Below are 26,874 nucleotides of genomic sequence, written 5' to 3'. Positions count from 1 at the left end.
AAAGGCTGCCTTGAAAAATAAAGAAATTAATGGAATGGTTATAAAATCTAAGAAATGTTATTGTTAACAAAATAAAAGCGGAGAAGGAAAGATTTTACGTGTATAGATTCGAGTAAAAATAGAACCAAAATATGACAAAAGAAATAATTTTTGATGGTATCACTTGCACACAGAAGAGTTTTAAATATATTTTTCAAGTAGCTAATGGGTTAACCGATTTTTCAAAAAGCCCTGGACCAAATAGTTTAATGATATTTTAGATATTTTTAATACTTGAATGTTGGTGTCTTTCTAGAGTGCTGGAAACTGTGTACTGTTGTTTCCGTTCCCAAAGTACAAAATATCAAATGTGGTAATGAATTTCGACCTATTATATACCTCATAGACTGCCAGTGTATGAGAAGCTTTTCGTTCGTCAAGGAACAACTTCAGACGTCCGTGAAAATAACTCATGTGAATTATTTCTCGTGACCTCAATTTATAAGTTTGCTTGAGTTATGCTTTTATTGGATATACATAGGTCAAAAAAACTACTTCAGTTGATCAATTATATATTTTGTCGATATTTCGATCTCTATGAGATCATCCTTAGGACTCTAAGAGATACGTAGAAAACAAGTAAAATCATTGAACCAATTTTATACAATTAAAAACAATTAAAATAAAAAAACTAAAACCCAAAATAATTTAAAAACCAAAAGTTCACAATTGATAACATTAGGAAAATTCTATCAAAACGAAGAACTGCATATATGTACAGGGTGGCCAATTAAGAATGCGAGGTACCATATTTCGGAACGTACTTATCGCAGAGGCTTGCGGTAAAAAATATAGTAAAGTTTTTGTGAACTTTATTTTTTTAGATTCAAGATCGCAGTTACGCCCCCTAGCGGTCGTTTTAGAAACTTAAAAATATTTTCCAGGTTTTTCTCTTGGCCGTTTTCGTAATAATATTTTTTACCGTTATTGGCAGTGTGTTTATTTTCGAGTTTGTATAATTAATGTCGTATAAAATGCCTCACATCTATTTAAATTGAGAATATACAAATATGGTTCTTTTTTTACAGCTTTTGTAATGGGATTGCTTCAGCTGCTGCATGATAGGTTCTCACGATAGGTAGGATAAGTTCCCACCCTGTATTATAATTCATTAAAACGATTTTTATTATACATATATAATATAACTTTGTTTCTTACAACATATTTAAAAAAATTCTCATATCATTAAAATCTTCCAGTAGAAAAAATCCATTATGTATATTTTCTTACCAGTCAAAGGCCGTTTTGTTCCTCCCACCATGTAGTAATAAAGAGTATCAGGTACCCTTAAATCTGACATTCCACTCGGTTGATCACCATGTTTGAGCATAACTAGCCCTAAAGCTAAACCAGCCGATAAGGAATACGATTCTCTATCAACACTGTTTTCCATTTCTGGACCAGGAGGTCGGCCTATTTCTGATAATAGAACCTAAAATTTTAGAAATTTTATTTGAGTTATGTCCATATTCTGGGGTTTTGTTAATAAGGTGAAAGTAAAAAGAGGACTAAAAATAAAAAATGGAGGGGTGGTTTGGGGTAAATGGATTAAGTCCTAATAAGCACACTCAGTTATTATTATAAGAGAACAAAGATACTTACATCAGTTAAAACTAAAATTGTCAAATATACTATGGCCAAAAAATACATCAACAAACATACATTTCTTAAAATTTTTAAAATACAAATAAATTTTTAAGAGGTTTCTTTAAAAAACATACACCGAACATAGTTAAAACGTAATGAAAACAATCTTATAATAGCTATATGAATAGAGCTTTAGAGATTCCGATGTCGGCTTTAAGTGTCGAGAGAGAGAGAGAGTTGTCTATTATTAGACAAATAGCCGTTACACATAACTTCAACCCTAAATTAGTGAATAAAATAAAAATTAAATTCTATTGCATAATGCATCCAGAAACCCCTATATTCCGAATAGCTAAATGGTTTTAGACAATCAGCACAAAACAAAATATTTTTCACTAACACATAACGGGGCTGTTTCATATAAAATACAGAGGGTTCTGGCCTCTGTTAATGTTGATATTGCTTTCAGAACTAAACATACCTTAGGTGGGCTTTTGGTTAATAATAAAGATCAAATAGACATTTTAAACTGTAAAGGCATTTATAAACTTCATTGTGAGTCTGATTGTTTTTATGTGGGTCGAACAAAGCGTAGCTTTAAGATTAGGTTTAGCGAACATGATAGGTGCAATAGGCAAAATAATCCTGAGTCGTAATTTGCAAAACACATTATGGAAACCGGACACCGTTCAAACATACAACAAGATCATGTAATTTTACACAGGGTGCAAAACCACGACAACCCAAATAACATAGAGTTTTTAGAAATACAAAAATTTTAACCAGGCAAAAGAAAAACCACTCAACATCCAGATTAATTTCCCTGAAAATAATGTTCTTTTAACAGCACCCCTCCTCCCCTCACTAATATTTTCCTTAGGTTTAAATTTGCTTGCTTAAAATTCGTCAAACTAAAAATTGTGCCACATTTGTCCATTTTCCTATCTTTCCAACTGCTACAGCTACCTGTTCTTTATTTATTGCAAGAACAATCTGCAATTCAATGTACCGCTACCTGGTGTTTTTTGGTACGCAAATAGAATTTAACTATTAATTTTAAGTTTGCTTTGTATGATTTTTAAATAATTTTATAACTTTTAACTAGGTACCTCCACTTGTTCCTTTTAAAGGGATATGACAATTATCATGAGTATTTTCATTACGTTTTAATTATGTTATCCGGTGTATGTTTTTTAAAGAAACCTTTTAAAAGTGTATTTGTATTCTAAAATTTTTTAAGAAATGTATGTTTGTCGCCTTTTAGCCATAGTATATTTGAAAATTTCCGTTTTAACTAATGTAAGTAAGTAACTTAGTTCTTTTATAATAATCAGTGAGCATGCTTATTAGGACCCAATCCATTTACCCCCAACCCCCCTCACCCTTTTTTTGATTTTTAGTCCTCGATCTGATGATGCGATAAGCTATGTAATCTCGAAACATCATCACAAAATAAAAATTAGGAATTTTCTAAAGAAATAAGGCCTTTTTTTACTTTCACCTTATTTTATACAATTATAGTAAAATAATATGTATTAAAAAAATCACTTACCTCAGTTATGTGCCTATGCGCACTTTTTTGATAGAGTAGTCCAATACCTAACAGCCCGGCGACTTGTAGATTTTGCGAAACATCTAGTTCCATCGAAGTGGGAGGAAGTAAAGCTTCTACATGAATGGCTAGAATTTTCGTTAAACTATGATCGCAGGTTTCTCTCCAGGCAGCTGCCATACCTTTAAAATAATTTCTTATAATCTTCATTAAATTTTCTACTTAGTTCATGCCAATATAAAAAGATCGGTGACAAATCATTAAATCTGGAACAGACGAGAAAAACCTCAATTAAGCTTTAATTGCTAATTTCGAAATTTGAACAAACTTTTAAATATTACATTTAATTTAGCTTTCCGAATAAAGTAATTTTCTCTCGAAGTCATGACGTCAAGCGCTTTTAGTAAATTTAAGCTTTTTTCTGTCAGGGAATACTTTGAGCAATTAAAAATTACAAATTAAATGCAATGCTATAAGCTGCGAGAAAGAAAAGCCAAGAAAAACAACCACTGTAGTTCTTTTAAGATGAGAGTGCCTACAAATCACAATGTGGTTACAAAATACTTTAATGAATGCTAAATTTTCGTCAAATAGTACGCTAAGTAACCATTTTATAAACCTTCAACTCCCCAATATAGCAAAGCTACTTTATCGAGGCTTACGATTGGGAAACTTTGCCCAAGACAAAATAACATAAATTATAATAATGCATTTTATTAAAAATTTAGTATTAAGGTTTATTTATTCATGTCTTATCAATAAAAGGATCAGGAATGCGGGTCTTTAAGAATCTCCAATTTTTTGCCGGCATTTGCCATCTGGCGAAAAAACTGTGGAAAGGCGGTGGAATTGTCATTTTAATAAATAAAAGTATTATTTATAAAATTTCATAATGTAAAAGATCTGTCCATTAAGGATCAATTTGAATTATGTTGTGTGTATATTGCAAAATACAAAATGTATTTATTAAGCTTATAATGGCCTTCGTCAAGCTGTTTTCGTGTTTTGATTGAAGTACTTAAGGGTGCTCTAAAATCACTTACCCCGCTAATAAAATATAGGTTATTGGATATTTTACCATCCATTTTAAAACAGATTCTCCTCAGTACGCAAAATTATGTAATCTAACACATATTTTTGGTTTTTATCAATATATCTTCCAAGCCAGCAGCCTTAAAAACTGTCTCGATATTGTATTTTCCAAAGTCCTGAGCCTTGGTTCAGATTGTTGATCCCGGCATATCTGACCATAAGCGTATGGAATGGCTCTGGAATGGCTATGGAAGGCGCCTGGAATGCACCTCGCAGGGAGGGATGCAGTTTTCTGGACTGAGAAAGTGATTGTTAGACTTATCACTGAGAGAAGAGGAAACTTTTTTTTCGCTATGATCACGAAGGACTTTCTTAGGACTTTGTTAATGGCATCTACGTGAATGCAAATGATATTTTTTTTCATTTTATTCATCTCATTTTCAGTACATTTCCGACTTGTTTTCCAGAAAATACCTGCTCTAGAAGAAAAGATCAGGCGGGTGTAGTGAGTTGGTTTAATGACGCCTTGAAAGCAATGCGGGATAATATTCAATTTTTTATTGAACTTAATAAACAACTTGATGCAACTCATTACTTACAAGCACACATAAAAAAATATTGAAAATAAATATTGCAATACAAATAATGGTTGAAAAGAAAACAAACAATGATCAACTAATATCTCATCACTCTCATAACTCGATAAAAATAATATAGAATATTATTAAGCACTTAATCTCAGGAAAAAGGTAACAAGATATTACTAACCGCTTTATCGACATGCTTACTGTATAGACTGTTCTAAAAACCGCGATGTAACAGTTTGACTGATTAATTAATTCTCGACGTTGCTTTGAGAGAAAGGTAAGTTTTTTTACCTAGAATATTTGCTTAGGCCTTGAAATTCTTTTTCCCGCAGATCCTTTAGACTATCCTTTTTTAACCTTTTCTTTGTTAACAGAGTTTGAGATACAGAGGCATTTTTGGGAAGCTACTTATACGTTATGAATAAGTACCATATTCTCTGTTTCTATTACCTTTCCTTTTTTAAGTCCAAGTACTGCACATGTAGGCCCTTTTCGATTTTTATTGACTTGCTAAATGTTTTCATAAGTTTTTGCTTACAATTTCAGGTCGTCAATGTAAAATAGATGCGTTAGCTTAGCATCTCCACCAATCAAGTAACTACTTCTAGTGCGATTAAGCATTTCACTAAGTGAGTTTATTGCCAAACAGAACCAAAGAGGGATCAGACTGTCCCCCTGGAAAATGTCTCTTTTGATTGAAATTTCTTTGGTGGAGAATTTTTGCATCTTTATTATTGATCTTAAGCATCATGTATTCTAGCAGGTTGATGATTTGTAAATAGACTTTGTATATTCTCAAAATTTCTTTAGCCCAGGAGTAAGGCACCGAGTCGAAACAAATATTAATAAAGTTTCTGTTGGTGACGAAAGTTGTGACGAAATAACTAATTACTGGTCGAATATTTGGGCAAAGACGTATCCAATCTAAAGAATCAACAAAAAGAAAAACCTCAAGCCTACAAGCATTAATACAACCGATATTTCTCAGGCCAACAATACATTTACAAACTGGACACCTGGAGTTTATAATTTTTGATGGAAATCATTCGCTGGTGCTTACCGGATCTTGTCGCAGCAATTCCAGGAGGTACTCTTGAATCTAATTAAGTTAAAATACCAAAGGTATTTACGCTGGGAAACACACACGCTGCCAAAAACGGGAATTTTATCAGAAGCCAACAATTATAGGTCCAATAGGTGCTTGCGTTTAATCTATAACATTTTTGCATCGATTATCCTTTTAAAGACAAACAGCATTTTGACATGGGAACAGAATGGCTGCAAGAATGATGGTAAATTGGCTCTAATATGCTAAAGTGTTCTTAAAATTCATTACGCCATTTCGGCATGCAAGCAAAAAATCTTCGGTCTCAGATTTAAGCTTAACGGATTTCAGGAACCCAAAAGTGGATCTGTGTAGAAAGTTAAGACTGTCTAGATTTCTGTAAAACACCATGGTGAGCAGATGATTTTCTAAAAGCCTTTGTTGTGGAGCTCTCTTTACTGCAGATGTTAATGCCCAAAATCAGTCCTATAACAGACTGATTTTGTGTGTACTACTGTCCAACTATCGTAGTTTCCTCTCTAGACCATTTAATCACTCCAAAGGAGTAAAGCACTACTGGGACTGCTGCATTTTAGTGGCAATCACTTTGTTTATTGCAGATAAGTTGGATTCCTATATTTAACGTAATTGTTGCCAATATTTGCTTTTGAGTATTATTTTTACTTCTCTACCGCGTGACGTTTGTTTTGCTCAGAATTATTACTATGTATATGTCTGTACTTTATTCTTAGAGATTGGTTCTGCCGTTGAAATTAAAAAAAAAAAGGTATTTCTAGATTTCTCAAAGGCCTTTGATACTATGGGTCACCGTCTTCTATTAGGTAAGCTGAAAAATTATAGTTTCAACATGCAGTCTATTTAATTAATAAATTTATTTTGAAGCAATCGATCGCAAAGTAGTCTCAATATGATAATAAAATGTGTCAAACTGTTTAAATCAATTACCTAATAATATACCAACACTAGTCATCTCGTGTCTCGATTTTCCAATATAACTGAAAGTATTTATAACAGCCAAATTACGAAGATGTCCGTTTAAGCCTAGTGCCATTAAAAATCCGGCGTGTTCCATAGTTTGTTCTGCACCACCTAAATAAATATAATTTTAGATGATGATAACTTAAAAAACATATTAAGTGATAATAAAATTAAGCCAATGGAACAAAAATTTACCTTTTGGTTTGTTAAATATAATCCACGTATTATCAATATTTTGCGCATCAGGGGTTATTCTTAGGCCATTAGCCACACCATTGTGAAACAAAGGCCATAAATTCATGTTAGCTGGAGTGTCTATGTGATTTAATTCTATTGTATTGCCTCTAGGTGGTGCTTTACCAGTTAAACATAGCGAGGGTGCTGCCAGAGGCTCGGTTATTATCGGAGTAGCTGTACGGAGAGTGATCATACCCCTATAATAAAAATTATATTATATATTAATTATAATAATAAAAAAAAACAATAATTTAGGAAGCTATAGACATGGTCAAGTTTTATCTAGTAATTTCACGCAAAAAAACTAGGAATCCACTATTTAATGTATTCTTACCTTCCAACAGGAAGTGCCATAGTTCTTATACAGATTCCATACAGGTGCTTTTCTTGTTCCTCAATGAAGTCGTGGTCAGATACTTCTGGTTTTTGCGTGAGAGTTATCATAACGGGTTTTGAGCTTGCTAGCATTTTTCTGGCTTCCATTACTCTGATGTTGTCGAGAAAAAAAATCAATATTTATTTAAACAAACATATCGACTGTATGCAATTAGATATTATCTTTGGAAATATGGTTGAAATTTACAGAAACTATAAAAAAAGGTTAAGGTATTAAAAAGTCCTTATAAAATTTAAATTTCAAGATTCATATTATACAACGTGTCCAAGATACAGAGGGCCAGTACAGGGATCTCGGTAACCTTAAGAGAAAGTTGGTTAAATGGAAAGAATTTAGCGGCTTTGGGTGCTCAATAATATACCTCTTTGAAATAAAAAAAATTCCGAGTATACCTTTTTTTTTTTAATTTTTTTCCGGAAATACCCGAAAAAAAACGAATTTTCGAAAAAAAATTAATATTCTGCTTGCCGAGTTTATTACAAGAGATTTTTGAAAATAAATAACACTTTCTTATAGCCTTTTTTTCCTCTTTAAGATGTCGTTATTGAATTTTAGATCCGACGTTTCGTCTTCGGGTCACCATCATCAACTTTTTTTTCAAATACAGACCTGGTTTTACGCTATCAAATTGTAATAGGTGTAGTAATAAATGTAACATAGATCTAGGACATATTTTAACATTAGTCTAAACAAATTGTATTTAATTATTTCCTAATATGTAGGACAGCTTTTGTTATAGGTTTACTTTAGGAATAGTTATTATGAAATATTATTTATTATATTTTAGATAGTTTATGTCTGAGTGTGCATGTTTCATCTTTAAATGTATACATCGTATGATTTAGGTAATTAGGTTCCAGTGTATTAGTGTGAACTAGTTTTGAGTAGAACTAGGAGAGTGCTACTATTAAAAGGTCGAAATTGGACAGTTACTTACGAACGCTGTAATAGAATGTAGTAAATAGAATGTTGCTCAAAGTGTTTTTTTGTTCATTCCTTCCATGCGTAGAACTGGTTATTAAAATATCCCTTAAACTGGATATTACATGGCGACCTTGCCAGTCGTATTGGAAGGATGAATAAGTTTTGTAATTAGAGCAACAAAAAATTACATATTTTTAAAAAATGGGCAATAATCAATCTAAGGAAGAAGTGATAATGAGGCAAGCTGGTAATAGTGGTGGCGTAACGGCTGATGTTCCTGTAGGAAAGTCGCGAATTTCTGTGAGTGAAGTTTTGGGCATAGCAGCCTTCTGCCTCATTTTGGTCATTGTGGTATGGGTTTTGGTGCGACGAGGCAAGAAGATGTTGGAAAAAAATCAGAGCCAGCCAAGAACTTCTGTAGGCTACGGAGTGAAGGAATGGGACAGAATGGAATAAAAGTGTAGCAGTAAGTCGTTTAAATTGCGTTGTTATATTTTATCTTAATTATTATGTTTGTGTAGGAAATTAGATAAATGACTATTGTTAAGAAATTTTTAGATTTAAAGGATATACTTAGTAAATTTTATGATAATATTAAAAAAGAGCCGAAAGATATAGACGAGGAAAGCCAGAGAGAATTAATAAGTTATTTTCAGATTAAGCAAAATTAGAACTTAAATTTAAAGAGTTAGGAGAAAAATATTCTAAAACGGCTGAAACGAATCACTCAATAGAGGATAGTATTGGTTTTATCAGAAATATTTTAAAAAATAGTAGGTTATTATTAATAAGTTGGGTAAAAGTAATTAGGCCAGGTAGTACTACTAGTTCGGGTAGTAATACTTATGATATGTCATTAGGAACTTCTTATCCGGTAGGTAATATTGTCGAGGAAAACATCTCAGGGAAATTTGATTTAAGAACAGTCGCGTCCCTCTTACCAAGTATGGATGGTACGGAAGACGTGACAAAAAAGTTGGTTGAAGCTATTGACTTATATAACGATTTTCTAGATGCCAGTGAGAAATCACATTTAATTAAGTATGTTTTGAAAGCAAGGGTGTCTAGAAGTGCTAAATTACGACTTAAAACGCAGTATAATACGGTTGAAGAATTAATCACAGATATGAAAAACAATTTGTTGACTAGAAAGGCACCAGCGGCAATTTCACGTCAACTACACAATCTTCGACAAGAAAATAGGAGTATTGAATAATTTGCTAAAATAGTAGAACAATTGTTGGTTGATTTAACGTTGGCACAAGCGGATAACGATGATAGGGTAGTTCAAATTTTACAACCAATGAATGGAAAATTGGCCATTAATTCGTTTGCCAATGGTTTAAAAAGCGACGAGTTGCGAACTATTATAAAGGCCAGAAATTATGAAAATTTAAAAGACGCAATAATGGGCGCAAAAGAAGCTGAGATAGGGAGATCACCACAAAATTCTATGTACCACGTACGAGGAAGAAATTTTAATAACCGTGGATTTAGGTCACGACCAAATTTTAATAATCAGGCTAGAAGATTTAATAATAATTTTAATAATAACAATAATTTCCGTCAGTCCCATTACAGTTATAATAATTCTCCGCATTCACATTTTAACTCCCATAATAATAACAACAATAATTATCGTCACCAAAACACGAGGTTTCAAGGACAGTCGCGAGGACGCTCGATGACTCGGGGCTCAGCGGTAGTAAATCGGGGTCGAGGTACGACCATGCATAGAGGCTACTTTGCTGAGGGAGCACAAATTGAGGAAAGTAGTGGAGATAGGTTTTTTCGAGTCTAAGAGTGAATGTGATGTGAATTTCGGTATGAATGGGATAAATTATGTATATGCAAGATGTGATGAACGAATGTTTAAATTTTTGATTGATACAGGAACCAGAATTAGTTGCATTTTTGCTGAATATATTAGAAATTGGAGTAGTGTTGATACTTATAACAAAACAAAAATACAAGGCATTGCCGGGTCGACATTATGAGAAATTTGAAATTAGTTTTAATTCAGAATCGAATATTAGAGTTACCGTGCCCTTAGAATCAGAAACAGATGACTATATTATTATTCCACCTCGATGTGAAGTAATAAGGTATTGTTCTATTAGTATGAATGAGGAATGTGTGATACTGAATGAAGAAGTGTGTGAGAGTGTAATGGTGGCCAGTGGTATTGCTGCACCAAAAGATAAAAAAGCTCCCACAAAAATTTTAAATATAAATGAGAGAGATGTTAGGTTAAAAAATTTTCGACCAAAAACGGAGAGTCTTTTTAGCTACGACGTATGTGAGTTTCAGAAAAATAGTATAAGTGTGAGTCAAGTAGATAAAGTTTTGGATTTTATAAATACAAAAGAACTTAATAAGGAGGAAAAGTTATCAATTGAAAAAATTTGTGCAAAATATGCTGATGTGTTTCATTTGGATGGAGAGCCACTGAGTGTGACAAATACCTTTAGCCAAAAAAAAAGATGGAGCAAGTCCAGTGTATGTGAAACTATATAGAATACCGCATGCGCAAAAGAAAGTTATGAACAAATTGAGCAAATGTTGAAAAATGACATTATAGAAGCAACTCGCTCAGAATGGTCTTCACCAATATTAATAGCACCCAAAAAAGCAGACAGCAACGGTGTCAAAAATTAAGAGTTATATTAGATTTCAGGTTGTTGAATAGGCAAATTAGGGATGATGAAAAGTTTCCTTTGCCTAATATTACAGAAATTCTGGACTCTTTATCAGGCGCTATTTATTTTAGCCATTTAGATTTAGCCCAAGGATATTATAAACTGGGGACTGCAATAAATCATTTGAATTATTACGGCATGCATTGAAAAATCCGTCAGTGCTGCAGTATTCAAATTTTTCAGAGAATAATCAGTTTATTCTAAGAACTGATGCTAGTGTCTTTGCATTAGGGGCAGTTTTATCGAATGGAGACGATGGTCCAGTAGCATTTGCGTCGAGATCTCTTAATAAAGCAGAAAGGAATTACTGTACTATAGAAAAGGAACTTATGGCTATTGTCTGGGGTGTTAAGCATTTTAGACCGTATTTGTTTGGCAAAAAGTTTAAAATTTTAACGGATCATCGACCCTTAATTTATTTATTTAACATGACAAACCCATCTAGTAGGTTAACGAAATTTCGACTTATATTAGAAGAGTACGACTTCTCAATAGACTACGTAAAAGGCGCAGAAAATGTAACAGCAGACGCTTTATCACGGGTTATTTTAGATTCTGATGAGTTGAAGGGAATGAGTGGTAGATTGAGTGAAGGTATAAAAGAATTTCGAAAATATCAACTTAAATTGAATGATAATAGTAATTACAATCAAAGTAACTTTATACATGATATGACTCTAAAAATAATTTTCTGCAACCAGAAAACCCGAGAAACGTCTGACTTAGGTACGTCGTTGAGGGAACTGGGTCAAATATGTGCGGATAATAATATTCCGGAATTATGCATAATAAAAAATGTAGAACGCGCTGATTTTATTAAATACTCATTAAACAATAAAAAGTTACTGAAAGACATGTCTCTTAAAATAAGTATTATTAAAAGTGCAGAGCAAATTGATAATAAAAAATTACGTCAATTAATATTAAATGATTTTCACACGTTACCAATGGGAGGTCACGCAAGTATTCAACGAATGTATAATAATATTAGGAAATATTATTTTTGGACAGGTCAACCTAAGGATGTAGAAGAATTTGTAAGGCGGTGTGATGATTGTCAGAGGCATAAATATTTAAAAATGGCAAAAGAGCCTATGACGATTACCACAACAGCGAGTTCCGCGTTTCAAAAAGTGTTTTTGGATTTGGTTGGTCCTCTTCCTACGGATATTCAGGGTAATAGGTACATTCTTACATTGCAATGTGACTTAACTAAATTCGTTGAAGGTTATCCTTTGGCTAACAAAGAAGCGGAAACGGTTGCACAATCACTTGTCAGTAATTTCATTTTGAGATATGGTATACCTTAGGAAGTTGTTACCGATCAAGGGTTAGAATTTTTAGCGGAAGTTTTTTAGAAATCTTGCAAAATTTTAAATATTAAACATCTCAATTCCACGGCCTATCATCATGAAACCTGAGGCGCGCTGGAAAATTCGCATAAAACTTTAACTGCTTTTCTTCGTATGCGTGTCTCTAATGAAAGTGTTAATTGGACTGATTGGGTACCGTTTTGGGGTTTTTCATACAATAATACGGTTAATACTTCAACGCGTTATACACTGTATGAGTTGGTTTTTGGGAAAACAAGTAGACTTCCTTCAAATATTTTAAACTCAAATCGAGAACCAATTTATAATTTTGACGATTATCCACAACAACTAAAATTTCGTCTTCAAACTGCATAGCTAGATGCTCGAAATCACATAGCTTCAAAAAACAAACAAAAGGAATTGTATGATAAAAATTGTAAAAATGTTAGTTATAAGGTAGGAGATAAGGTGTTTATAGAAAATAATAGTGCGGTGGATAAACTTGATAAACGATTTCAAGGTCCTTTTGAGATAGTACAAGTGGAAGACACAAACCTTGTGCTAAAGGTAATTCTGAATTCAACGGTTTATCACAAGTTGTAGTTCAATCATGTTTTAGACCTTTTTTAAGCATTATTAAATATTTTCGATGCCTTAGAAGAAAGTAGGTTTTGGAAACAAAATGGTAGTCATAGGTAGGCTTGCGGTTTAACATTGACATAAATTATTTCACTGTAAACTTTACATGTTTCAATTTATTTTGTAAAAATGTTTCGAATGAAGAGAAATTTGATATGCTAGCATCACAATCTGAAAAAATACGGTGCGGTTAAAGAACCTGTGCACTCCCGACAAAAACCAAGTAACGAAGACAAACTAACAAACGTATTATTAGCTGTTACCGAGAACCCTGGTATTTCAACACGGGAAAAATAACTGGAAAGTTTGTAAAGTGAGTAATTTACGCACGAGTAGAAAATAGTTATTTATGTAAAAAGTGTGTAAAATGATCCCTTTCTCATGAATGGGAAATTTGTCCAATTCCCATGAATAAAAATAAGGGGATTTTGAACACGTGTCACATACCATTTTTTTTCTACTACCGAAGAAAATATAAAAAAAATCAAAAATACCAAATTATTTTCTGCACTTTAACGACCCGGTGAAGTGTGTAAAATGATCCTTTTTTATGAATGGGAAACTTGTCGATTGCAACAATTCACAGTGAAAGTGAAACTTACTTACTTTTTTACATCCTGGGAAGTGTGTAAAGTGAGTACACAAGATAAACCTTGATTGAGATCACAAAAAATTGAGGACGCTAAAGAATTTCTTTGTATGAAAACAAGGTGATGTAAAACTTTTGGAGCACCACTAGGTTTTATCTTCGGGCCCCTGTTGTTCTTAATTTATATCAACGATATAGATTTCTTAAAATTTAGTAGTATTCATGGGATAAAAACTACAAAATTAAAAATTAGTGTTTATATATATATATATATATATATATATATATATATATATATAAACAACCATTATTAATTATATATATATATATATAATTAATAATGGTTGTTTCAACCATTATTACTACTTATGAAGAAAAACTGTTCATAAGAAATCGAAGACTCCTCTAAATAATTGCATGCTTCTATTAACAAGCTGGTCCCTTTTTATTTTAACACAAGCATAAATAATTTTCTTAAAGAGCATAAATAACTATCTTAGGGCTTATATAATCTGACAACATCAAATAGGTCAAGTACCATGGATAGTACTATCATTCCTTTTGTTTGTTATTTTGATACAGTAGTTGCATCTATTAAACAGAAGTTACTCTGCCTTGTAGTAGAGGATAAATATAGTTCTGGTTTGTATCAAAAGGTGTTTGTCGAAATTTCTTCAGGTCGAAAATTTCACCATTGACTAGACAAGATGGTTCCATTGCAATTACCGCAATGTAAAAGACAGACTTTAAAATACCCGGCGTCAGTATAGCTTTCGAAAACAAGTCTACTATCGATCCGTTGCCCTATGTCACGAAATACGGTGAATTTCTCGATAGCCTCGGTCCAATAGCTCTGAAAATTTCATGCATTTGATAGGGTCTGGCATGAAAACCTTTAAACAAGTTATATCCTTATGGTTTGTCACCAACTGTCGTTGTTTGTCTTGGAAGCTTCCTCGAGAACTAATCCATCCAGGTTGCACACACCTCGCAGAGGTTTCAAATGATGTCCTCAGGAATGCGTCTAATCACCTACCCTCTTCTCGATAGAATCTATCTTGTAGTAGAGGTGAGACTAAATATTCAAATAACACTGGCCGTTGAATTGAATATAGAGGCTCGGATTCCTGATCTCCATCGGATATATATGATTTGAAGTAGTACTTATCGGGGCATCCTATAACTATGTTAATGGTTCACAAACAATCCAAGTAATAATCACTTTGTTATAGGGAAAGCCATTAATCACATTAATAAACAGACTAGCCTGTGCCTACAATGTGTACAACCGTGGACAATTTAAGACTACTAGGAAACACACTCAGCTTAAAACTTTGATTTACGGTTTCTGAAAAAACAGTCAAAGCAGTATCAGGAAGTGCTTGCAGAATTTTAATGGAAATCACATCCCATCCAGAAGAACTTTTATTTTGATCATTTGCATTACACTTATTATTTCCGTTGTATAAGTGGGAAACAGAAAAAAAGATTGGGTTATCCATAAAATTTAATGGGTCAACAGTGTTTAGTCAACAGTATCTGAAGATCATAACATAGAGTGTCTCACATTAGCAGCAACAGAGATGTAAAAATCATTAAATGAATCAGTCTTTCTTTAAATTTGTATGTATATGGATACGATCCATTGCTCCCGTTAAATCCCCAAGACACCAACTCTCACGCTGTTTATTTTTAGCGCCACTTAAAGGGTTATTAAAATATCTCCTCTTGGCAAACTTGATGGTTCTTCTGCACACACATCTATAGTTATTATAATATGCTATAAAAGTCAAGGAGGAAATAAAGTATTTTCTAAGCATGTGCAACCATCTCATATTAAGAGAAGACTCTTTTAAACCTCGAGTAAACCAATCTTCACCTACACTTCTCTTGAAAAAATCTGTGTGGGAATGCTAGCAAAGACAAACCAGAATCCCTCTACATTCAGTACATACCAAACACGGGATTTGAAAGGAAATGGTACAGACTCCACAGACAGGCACAGAAGCTAGTTAGAATAAACCTAGAGGAGGTGGGCACCAGGAAGAACGAACGAACGAACGTATAACTCCAATAAGAGTTATACCCACTAACGTCTATGCATATATAATTCTAATTTTATCTATGCATATCATAATTTGGAATCTAATTTTATATTAGTAACATATATAAATACCTTGTGTCTTCGCTAAATCTCATCTTCGTTAAACTACAATCAATATCTTCCATTCCATCTAAATCGGCAATTTCCTGTTTTGTACTTGGCATAGTTTCTTGCAACTGAAAACAAATATTCATCTTTTCCTGGAAAAGTTTATCCTTTTCCTAAAAAAAAACAAACTCAAATAAACAGCTTAAACGACTATAAAAGCTAATTATACCATTTCAATTTTTTGTGCTTGAGCCACTAAATCGTCCCTCCAAAGTAGATGATAAGCTTCTAAAGGCCAATCAGTTGGAGGATTCTCTCTGCACTTCCATAAGGCATTATAAAGTAAAAAATAAAGTCCAATGGGTAAAGTCTCTATGTATCTAGAAAGGCAGGATTTATATAGCCAAAAATAAACAGAGAAAATTGCAATAAAATGTCTAGAAACATATAACGAATGGGAGACTATAGAGTCGTGATCTAAATCTGATACCACCATGTGTTTTAGGAGAATAATAGTAAAGCATGATTCAAAAACAAGAAAAACGCCTACCATGTTGTCATAAAATACCTTATTCATTTATAGGTTCTTAAGGAAAAGCTATGAACAAAAAATATTTATTCCCGTCTCAAAATTTATATATGGAGACTTATATTCCGAACATAAGTCTCTTAGGATAGCAAACCGTCATTCGATAAAAGTTGCACTAAGGCCCAAGCCCTGCAAATCTTGTCAACTTTGGTGCCTTGAAAAATGCGTGCAAGCATGCGATAGAGACCTGTGAAGAAAAATATAATGAGAGAGTCAAGAACAAACTTCTCAATTGCCCAAATGGATAAAGATCGGTCTGGTTTGTAGCAAAAGGTGTTGGTCGAAGTTTCTATAGGTCAAAAATTCCACCATTAACTAGATGGTTACATTGCAACAACAAGACAAAATGGTTTCATTGCAATGACCGCAATGGAAAAGGCAGACTTGCTGAACCAGATCTTCGCATCAAAATCTACCGTAGACCCACACGACTACACCACGACAACACCACCGACACGGCCAAGAAAAGCTTCTTCGATACCAGAGATAGATAATCTGTCGTCATAGATATCTTGAAAAAGTTCTCAAAGGCTTGAACATTAATAAGGCCTCTGGCACTAATGGAATATCGCCTATATTATGAAAAAAGTATGTCGTCGTGCTGACACCACCGGTATGCAAACTGTTCTCGAACCGTGCGAACTTCTCGTTCTTACAGAAGAGGTCTCTTCTCTAGTAACTAAAAACTTGTGCTGATTCAACCAATATCCAATAAAGGAAAAAAAGATGGTGTTCATCAATTACCTTCTGATTATTTTAGTACAGGCAATTGCCAAGATAATGGAGAAACTTGTCAACTAACAAATTTTAAAATACCCAGCGTCCACCAACATTATTAGCGAGGGTCAGTATAGCTTTCGAAAAGAAGTCTACTAGCGATCCATTGCCCAATGTCACGAAATATGGTGAATTTCTCGATAGCCTCGGCCCAATAGCTCTGAAAATTTCAAAGGCATTCGATAGGGTCTGACATGAAAACATTTAAACAAATTGTATCCTTATGGTTTGTCACCAACTGTCGTTGCTTGTTTTGGAAGCTTCCTCGAGAACCAATCCATCCAGGTTGTTGATGCACACACGTCGCAGAGGTTTCAAATGAACACTGATGTCCCCAGGAATGCATTTAATCACCTACCCTCTTCCCGATATAATCTATCAACGACCTTCGCAGCAAGAATTCTAATCCAATTTACAACTTTACTGATGACAGTACAATCTGATTGAGTTTAAGGCAGTTAAGACTAAAACTGCTATGTTTACAAAGAAGGTTGCCTCTGCCGCCCAACCTTATTATATCCGGGGTTACTTTGCTGCTCATCTTCGTCAGTTTGCTTGTTAGGCGTGGAGGATCAAACCAATATGTCTTGGCATGATCATTTAGTGCAATCAAGTATCAATCAAGACTTTAGCTATCAAGTATCAATAGCTAAAGCCACATCTCAAAAACTTGTGATCTTTTTAAAATGAAAAGGTTATGTACAACGCGACAGCTTTTAATGCTGTACAAGGCTCAGATACGTCCATCTTTTGCCTATTGCTCCACCCAAACACACTCACAGCACTAGCGCTTCTCGTGATACTCGAGTACCACAAAATTTAATCTTTTGTGCCAGTTTACTTCGTAAAAAAAACAACGGAAACATATAAGAGAGAAGAAACATACATAACGAACAAAAGACGGAAACAACCCATTTTTGTAATTAACTCTAGTAACTCTAGTAACACTTTTAGAGAAAAAATACAGCATATAAGAAAGCACAAGCTAACTTTGTGATACAACTTTGATTTGTTACTAGCTAGCAATCTATCTCTTAAATTTAAGACATGTCAAAATACCCCAAATTTCAGTATAATTACAATTCATACAGACAATTGTACTAAAAATAGTGAAATTCAACGTAAAACTAAAATTAAAAAAAAAAACACTATCGGACAAAAGTAGAGCAACATCTTGATGAAACATAAAAATTACGAATTTATAAAATTACATGTAAGATATCGGTAATGTGCCAGGTTGGAAGAGAATATTTTAGAAAATAAGATGGGATTAAATTAAGAAATTCTTTCGTTGATGGAGCATAGAAACCAGGAAATTCAAAATAAAGTTGCAAAACTGGACATCAATACAATTGAGCTGTCCTGAAGAACTTCAGCAGTGGACGACAAGAGCGAAGTTTGTGCCAATACGGAATCTATTGAGCTAATGCGCCTTAAACCGACTCAATTTTATGGTACTACATCACGGAATATTTATCAGCCTCAGTTTAAAGCGGCTGTAAAAGCAAATGGGAAGGTCATACATTAACCTTGAAAGTTAATGCTGCTGCCATTATAAAGAATATTCCCGAAGAACAAGAAGTCTACGACCACCTAGTGAGACATTTGCAGATGCGTTAAATCCCATCACACCAGGAAACCACCACCGTAGTTGAAAAATCACTGTCAAAAGTCAGTGGAAAGGGAGTCGTTGTATGAATTTGAAGCTGACGTTTCACGTTTGGTTCGAATGGTATATCCAGATGTCCCAGAGAGAATCATGGAACAGTTGGTAGTTCAAGCATTCCTGGATGGATTCCGCCGGGATCCTATGAGAGACCAAGAAAAAGATCCCGAAATCCAGGTAATCCTAACCTGGATAAATGAAGGCAAGAAATCTAGTTGGGAGAAAGTTGCCAAGTATTAGTCAAGTCATGCATTAGGATAATACTAGCCGCGACGGCAAACACGAAAGAAACAAAATCGTTGTTGGTCGAGGAAATTCATGCCGAGTGTGAAGAAGACATCTTGGAGTAATAAAAACCCTGGGTTAGTTTGGTAGTAGTAGAAATTGGAAAATTGGTGTTTAGTTTTATAATAATACTTTATTATACAGGGTATCCCGATAAATGTGGGAAATCTCTCGGATTCAGGTAGAAAATAAAAAAATAATATGGAACTTTAAAAAAATTTCCTATAGGCTCTCTCTATGAAGATACCCGTTAAAGACGCCGCTGGTAATAGGTTTTTCTTGTATAAGTTTTGAAGTACTTGATATAAGTTAATAAAAATTTTAAGTGATCAACACTACTAAGAAAAAAATCTCCATTTTAAGACCTCTTAAAATGAAGTCCCTAAAACACATTTACCTTGTTTATTTTACGAGAGGCGGACTAGGTTGTACATTATAATGCTTACATTTGTATGATAAAGACTCTGAAATAATGAAAGAAACACAGGCACTCTTGTTCATTATCAATAAAATGAACCGTTTTGGAGAAAAAAAAATTATTAAAGAATCACTGTTTTATTTTAATTAAAAAGAACCATAATATGTTCTTTTTTTCAGCGATGCGACAGTGCAAACAGAGTTAGTTTAGATCAACTTAAAGTTTCATTTTAAGTTGTTTTCTGTTAATCTGAAAAAGTACATGTTTTTTTTTCCTTGAAACGAGAAAACAATCTAAAAAAAGAATTTAATAAATAAAAAAAGCTAATAATTCAAAACGATTAATTAAAAACTTCATAAGTAGGTTCAACTTGACGTCACGGAGTCACGTCTGATACACTGGCAGGTACGACGAATCATGGACTGCTGTACTCGCCATAACCATCCCGGATTTTTCCTTATTACATCACAATGAATCCTAATTCTATAAAAGTTCTTCCCGAGTATCGACAGGAGTTGAAGTTACATCAAGGTTTTGAGGTGACAATGGTGTTGGATCGGGAAACCGTGAAGGCCAGGCAATGTATTCTCCTCTACCTATCCAACGGTTTGGAAAAACTTTATTCAGGTGGTTCCTTACAACAACGTTAAAATGAGGTGGGGTATTAAGCTCGTTGAAGGAGTATCAGATAGAGCATCCGAAATATTTTCATTCAGTTGTACCGTACGTAGTTGTAGTCTTCTCTGACCAGCATCAGTACTTTTTTTCCCAAAACTTAAATACAATAAAGAGTCAATAATATCACCTTAATAAGTGGAATCACCTACCAGTTGCTTCCAATGCATTGCAAGACGCAAGACCATACATAAGATGCATACCTTCATACTCAATAATCGTGAATTCCATATTTCGACTTAATTCAAATTAAATTCATCAAGAAATCCAAAAACCAATAAATTATTATCGGAATAAAGGATCAATGTATTAACAATGTGAAAAATGGCAAGTTTTGAAAGGAAGGTATTTGTTTATTGCGTACTATAGAAACGTTTGCAAAAGCACTGGATTTAGAAAAACAAAAAATGCCGATAAAAAGCTGCAAAACATTTTTGATTACACTCTTTTTCAGTATGTTTTTTTAAGAACCACACTGCATTTTTAAAACATGTATTTTTTTTAGATTAAACAACTTAAACTGGAACTTCTCTGTTTTTTGAATAAGTCTCGCTTCGCTGAAAAAAGAACATATCATGGTTCGTTATAAATAAAATAAAATAGTGATTCCTTAATTTTTTTTAAACGCTTCATTTTATTGATAAGAACAAGAATGCCTTTTCTTTAATTTAGGTTAAAGAACCTTTAACATTCTTTAGTTTAAGGTTCAAGCTATCCATGTTTATTATTTCAGAGTCTTCTTTTTTCAGTTCAAATCATACAGGGTGTTAAAATTGTAAGCATTATAATGTACAACCTAGTCCGCCTCTGATAAAATAAATAAGGTAAATGTGTTTTAAGGGCTCCGTTTTAAGATGTCCTTAGTAGTGTTGATGACTTAAAATTTTTATTACATTATACCAAGTACTTAAAAATTTATTTAGGAAAAAACAGTTTTTTAGCGGCATTTTTAAGGGGCCGTATGTTCGTAAGGAGGGCCTATAAGACTTTTTTTTATAAGAAAGTTCCATATTATTTTTTACCTGAATCCAAGAGATTCAAGAGAAGAGAATTCCCACATTTTCCGGGTTGCAGGTTTTGTTATCCCAATGCCGATATACATTGTTGTTGCTGATTTATTCTGCTCTAACTGATGTTAAATAAAGCAAATATTCGGTCTCCCTTTTAGTTATATGTCTATGAAAATACCGGTTATTATTCCGTATAGAGAATTTTAAAAAACAATTACCTAGTATCAATCTTCATTTCAACCATTAGCAAAACAACTTGTTCAATCGTGGCACTATGGCTGTTATTAATCAATACACTTCTCTGATGCACAGCCTGCGTTGGTTCTTGTAAGATAAAACTATTTAACATAATTTCGGACGGAATTCCTTTGTTGGCGTGTGAAAGCACTCCACATAACTAAACATATACTATTCTCATAAAAGAGTCATAATTATTTACAAAATAATTTCTCACCTGCACGATATCTCTAGATCTTACATTAACATTTGCAAAATACGGATAAGGCGTCACAATGTCATTCCTTAGTAATTTAAACACATGGTCCATGACGCTGACAGGCCTGTCATTTAACTCCCGGCAAATATTGATGAACTTAAATAGACTTTCATCAATTTTTGGACCTCCTATCGTAATATCCTTGGGAAAATCTTTCCAATAATGCAGTGAGTATTCTTTTAGACCGAGGTCGTTTGCCAACTTATTAAGCAGTCTCGCCAGCGAAAGTAAACATTCTGTGTGTAACGTATTAAGCTTAAAGTCTTCATAAAGCAAGTGTAAAGTGAACTGCACGTAACGAATGAAAGGAAAAAGTATTCCTTTAGGATTAACTGAAATGTTCGAACTGGTTTCTTGTTTATTTCCAGGAAGCTGATTTAAAGAAAAGGGAATTTGCAAAAGAAGCGATAAAGGATCGCTAACTTTTTTATGAAGCTTGTTTGATAACGTTAACCAGTCTTCGTCTGTACTTAAAAGAGAAGTTTTTTGCTTCTTCTCTGCAGGAGTCTCCGCTTTATCCAATAAATGGTCGTCTTCGTAACCGAACAGTTCTACAAAAAATATTTCCATAAATTTGTATTATTATTAGAATTTTATGGATTATACTAGTTTAGACAAAAATATACCTGGACGAAAAAGCATTTTTCAGACTAATTTAAGGTTGCTGAAACTGAAAATTGCCATTTTTTTTTAAAAGAATAGCTTTCGAAATTTTTCGCAAAGAAAAACTATTTTTATGCTATAGTGCAGTAATTATCTTAAATCTCGAAAGCAGAAAGCGTTATTTCTTTGAAACAAGTGAATTTCAAAAGGCACATATACTAATTAAAAAAGTCATTAATTATTCTCAACGAGACTTTAAAAATATGTAACAAAGAGGAAAATAAAAAATCAAAATCAAAGACTTACAAATGTAGCGTCTATTAGATAGATTAAGCCTTAGAACCACGAACTTAATAAATATACCTGGACTGCCAATTCAATGAAAAGTAAATAACCACTACTAGGGGAGCGCCATTTTGCGTGATTGTGTCCTTTCGATGTTGGTCACTCTGACAAATTTCAGTTGTGCTAATTGTAGGGAAACAAAACAATGAAAGTTTTTGAGAGGTTATGTTTACAAATAAAAAAATTGAAAGTTAGATTTAATTAAGAATTTAAGATAGTTGCGTTAGATTTGTGATTTTTCTTGTATTAAAAAAAAATTATGAAAGAAAGTAATCCTCAACTAAAACGAGACAAAATTTCAATTAACTTGGGATAGATGCATACACTTTAAAATATTTATTTTTTTTTTATTCTGATAATCTTGAATCTTATAAATCCTAATATGTATTTACTTAACAAATTCAGTTAAAAACACTTTTTTTTCTATTACGAATTTTATTTTCCTCCTATATACAGTGCTTCCACATTAATAGGTACAACCATCTATAAAAATCAAAATATACATGATTTAATGAGGGTTTGTAATTAACAAGGGTTTATATAGAAAAAATTATTAACTTTATATATTATTCTATCATAAACACAGACAGACAATTCACAATAATTCGGTTTTGAGAAACAGTGAACCAAATACGTTGTACATTCTCAAGTGTACACTCTCATATTCAGTCAAACGCTGATGACACACAACTATTGATCCTGTCTACCCAGAAAAAGCGGCTCAGCTCTTAAGTCAAGACTTTGAGAGAATTATTACATTTTCGAAGGAGCACAATTTAAAAATTAACTCGAACAAGACTGAATTATTGCTTTTTGGTCCAGAAAATAGGAGAAATAATCTCTTAAATCGCCTCTTTATAAAAATGATGAATGAAAATGCTATATGGATATAGACATATAATAAATTTTAAGACTAGAAAAAAATTATGTGAATCACTAATCATGTCAATATATTCTTATTTTTTTATAGTATACTATCCCATTGTTGCGTGTTGTAACAAAAAAGAGAATTCAATATTTCCAAAACATTTGTTGCAGATTTATATATAAATTGAGAAAATTTTATCATGTTTCCGCTAGTATTAAGACATTGGGTTGGCTCAAATGGGAAAATAATTACGTTTATAATTTTATATTATTTCATAGAAAATTTGTTAGAACTTCAGTAATTAAAATATTTTATTTACGTTTATCTTTCATTGATTGGTTGTAAGTCACAATATCTATCTTTGTTTTAGTTTTGTTTTAATTTTTATTTTATTTTTGTTCGGCGCGATTGGTTAAGTGGAGGAATGACCAGAAGGTTAAACTTCGCCAGTTGTGCCCTTCATAGTATGTCCACGTATTAAAGAAGGAGGAAGCTATATCGCCTGTTGCAGACGATACACCAAAGCATCGTTTACAAATCGCCAAAAACAAGGCAATCCGCTATACTCACACGTCAAACGTCAGCGTCGTCAACTTCATTACCGTTATTTAATATATTTTTTGTTGGCAATACTGAAAATGTTCAGAATGGCATCAAAATTACACAAAATGACACAACCACTATAAAAATGGCGGCCACCAGGCAGTGGTCATTTTTGGGTATCGTGGCCATATGCATTAGCAGTCCAGGTATATTTATTAAGTTCGTGTTTAGAACATTGAAAGGCTAGAATTAGCATTGCCTTGGAACTATAGGCAGTTTATTTGCTTCCAACATCTCTGATGCAATGATGTCAAATGCTTATGTAGAAATGGCAAAAAAAAACAATTTATAACATCATAAAAATTTGTCACTTATTTTGACAGGCATAAAACAATACTATATTCCACTTTAATAAAATATGGGACATTTTTTTTCATAAAATATGATAACAACATCGCAACGCCGCTCGATCGCATTATTGATTCCATCGACACAACTAATCTTTAGGATAGTAACATGGCAAATATTTATTATTAATAGATTATGCTTTAAATTATAAACAATATTATTGTTTATGAACTCTATGCGTTTTTTCAACGTACTTCATTAGAGTAAAGGTACTTATCCAATAAAAATCATTTTTATGGAAATAAAATATTTTATAATTATTATACTTATTTATTTATAACTATTAATACTTATTCTAGTCTTTCAATGTTCTGAGGGTATAAAGCGCAACATCAGCTCGTTAATCTGGTGGATGGCAACACAAAAAGGCCTCAAATGCTTAAAACTGGCTAGACTGCAAAGGCAATTCCCACTGTGGATTCAGAGGAGGCAGCACTGTAAATGTAGAGATCAAGGATAGCGCCATATGGCAGTATTAACAGGAGGTAGCAAAGCAGACATCCTGGCAACAAACTGGTGGAGAAGAAAATGCCAATTCTACTACCTCTCAATGCAAAGCCAGAGGATACTGCATGGCTATAAGGTTCCTTGAAGGTCGACATATCAATCAGAAAAGAATGGCCTGACATAAAGTTTCGATCTCAAAAGGATTTGAAATATGGTACACAGACGGCTCAAGAATCGCTCACATAGGACTATTACGATCTGGAGTAGCAACACTGGTGGCTACAAGGAAAAAAGTTAAAGAGGGTTCGGAAAGGCAAATAATCATTCACTCCGATAGATTTACTGCCTTAAAGGTCATCCATGCACCCAGGACCAAACTGTTCCAAGAGTGAGAGAGTCCAAGAGCCCTACCTTAGACTAAGTAAGAGATACATTTCCCATATCTTGGACTTGGAAAAGACTATAGAAAGTTGGAGTAGAACCAGCGGTTGTCGACAGGCCAAAGAACTGCTATCAAATCCAACTAAAGCTAGGATAGCGTGGCTACTACCCGGCACAAAAAGATTATAGCAGATCTGACCATAGTCTCTAACAGGTCACTGCAGACGTAACCGACAACTGCATATCTGAGGCGGGATTCCAAGCCCGCTATGCCCTGGGTTGTGACTTAAAGGAAGAAACGGTATATTATTTTATAGAAAAATACGATGGATAGGCTAGGATCAGGTGAGAAACCATGATTCTCCCTTCCTGCTTTATTGGGGTAACTAGGGAAAGTGGCTAGCGGTATGATGGGGTTTCAAGGGTTAGCGAAAAGGGACTTATACGCCTACCCGCTGGACATTGTTCCCGCACTATTCCTACGACTAAAAAAGACGGATTTATTTATTTTAATATTTATGAAAATTATGTTTTTTAGCTCTTATCATTTCTACAATAATACATGTTTTCAGCTATTTCTGCCCTAAAATGTGAATTTTTATTTTTTAACAGCTATATAGTAAGTTTTTGGTCTTGAAATACAAAAAAAAATTTCTTACTTCCTGTGGATTAGGCTTGTTTATTAAAATACATAGTCGCATTTATGCCAGAACAAACGGATAAGGGAATATGCGAAGCTGTTGTGTCATTTATTTTACTTTTATAGATTTGCGTAAAATATAAATAAACAACTTACCAAATAACAGTCCAGTAAACATTTCCCATTCTTGTCGGTTATCAATATCTTCGGTACCGGGAACATTTCTAGTCGAGTACCACCTACAAGCTAGCACTATGGCGGCATCTTTTGGAAGACATTGCCTAAGAGCTATTAGGCAATGCTTTACCAAAGAAGAATGCGTAATAAGAGGCAACGTTATTCGATAAAATGTACCGTCCGAATATTTAAGAGTTAAACGGTTTTCAAGAGAGTCCATTAAACCTATAAGAACTGATTTTTGGGTTATTTCTGAAAAATATATTTTCTTTTACAATAAAATTCACAAGACGCAAATACTACTTACTACTGTGATAATTGTATCGCGCAGATCCATGGCTTCGATTAACTGACGGTAAAATTACTCGTTTTTGCTCAGTAGCTGGCAACACTGGCGAAAATAGGTGCTCGTCAAATCTGGGTTCAGATTGTTTTGAAAGTGGTAGCAAACTACTTCGCCTGAGAAAAAATTATATTTTCTTTTATTAATGATTTAAATTTTGTGCCTATATTATAAAGTATCGGAATTTCATCGGACAACCATAGTTGTTGAACTGCACTTTGTGATGTTATCACTAAAATTTTCGGATCTTTGGATGAAAACATGTCCACAGTGCTGGTTATGTTGGATTACAGCAAAGCATTCTAATAAAAGGATTTTCTAATAAAGCAGTGGATCTCATGAAATACTTTGTAACTAGTAGAAAACAAAAGGTGTTGAAACAGAGGATTGAAAAAGACTCAACCGGTATACC

The 26,874-nt window shown here is 33.4% G+C and overlaps 1 protein-coding gene across 1 annotated transcript in view; it reads right to left on the bottom strand.

The window, feature by feature from the left end:
- The window catches only part of LOC126750148 (anaphase-promoting complex subunit 1), an 83,517-nt gene that overhangs the window by 21,698 nt on the left and 34,945 nt on the right, over positions 1–26,874 (bottom strand). Inside the window, exons 12-22 of the mRNA XM_050459665.1 lie at positions 26,427–26,578; positions 26,099–26,371; positions 21,666–22,258; positions 21,430–21,608; positions 16,021–16,171; positions 15,816–15,964; positions 7,413–7,565; positions 7,037–7,275; positions 6,809–6,952; positions 3,179–3,360; positions 1,270–1,471 (exon numbers count right to left, since the gene is read on the bottom strand). Coding sequence (XP_050315622.1) covers positions 1,270–1,471; positions 3,179–3,360; positions 6,809–6,952; positions 7,037–7,275; positions 7,413–7,565; positions 15,816–15,964; positions 16,021–16,171; positions 21,430–21,608; positions 21,666–22,258; positions 26,099–26,371; positions 26,427–26,578 — 2,417 coding nt within the window. The remainder of the gene's footprint in view (positions 1–1,269; positions 1,472–3,178; positions 3,361–6,808; positions 6,953–7,036; positions 7,276–7,412; positions 7,566–15,815; positions 15,965–16,020; positions 16,172–21,429; positions 21,609–21,665; positions 22,259–26,098; positions 26,372–26,426; positions 26,579–26,874) is intronic.

Source organism: Anthonomus grandis, chromosome 2 (genome assembly GCF_022605725.1).
Source record: "Anthonomus grandis grandis chromosome 2, icAntGran1.3, whole genome shotgun sequence".
NCBI classification, from domain to species: domain Eukaryota; kingdom Metazoa; phylum Arthropoda; class Insecta; order Coleoptera; family Curculionidae; genus Anthonomus; species Anthonomus grandis.
This window is presented reverse-complemented; position numbering and strand designations above follow the sequence as displayed.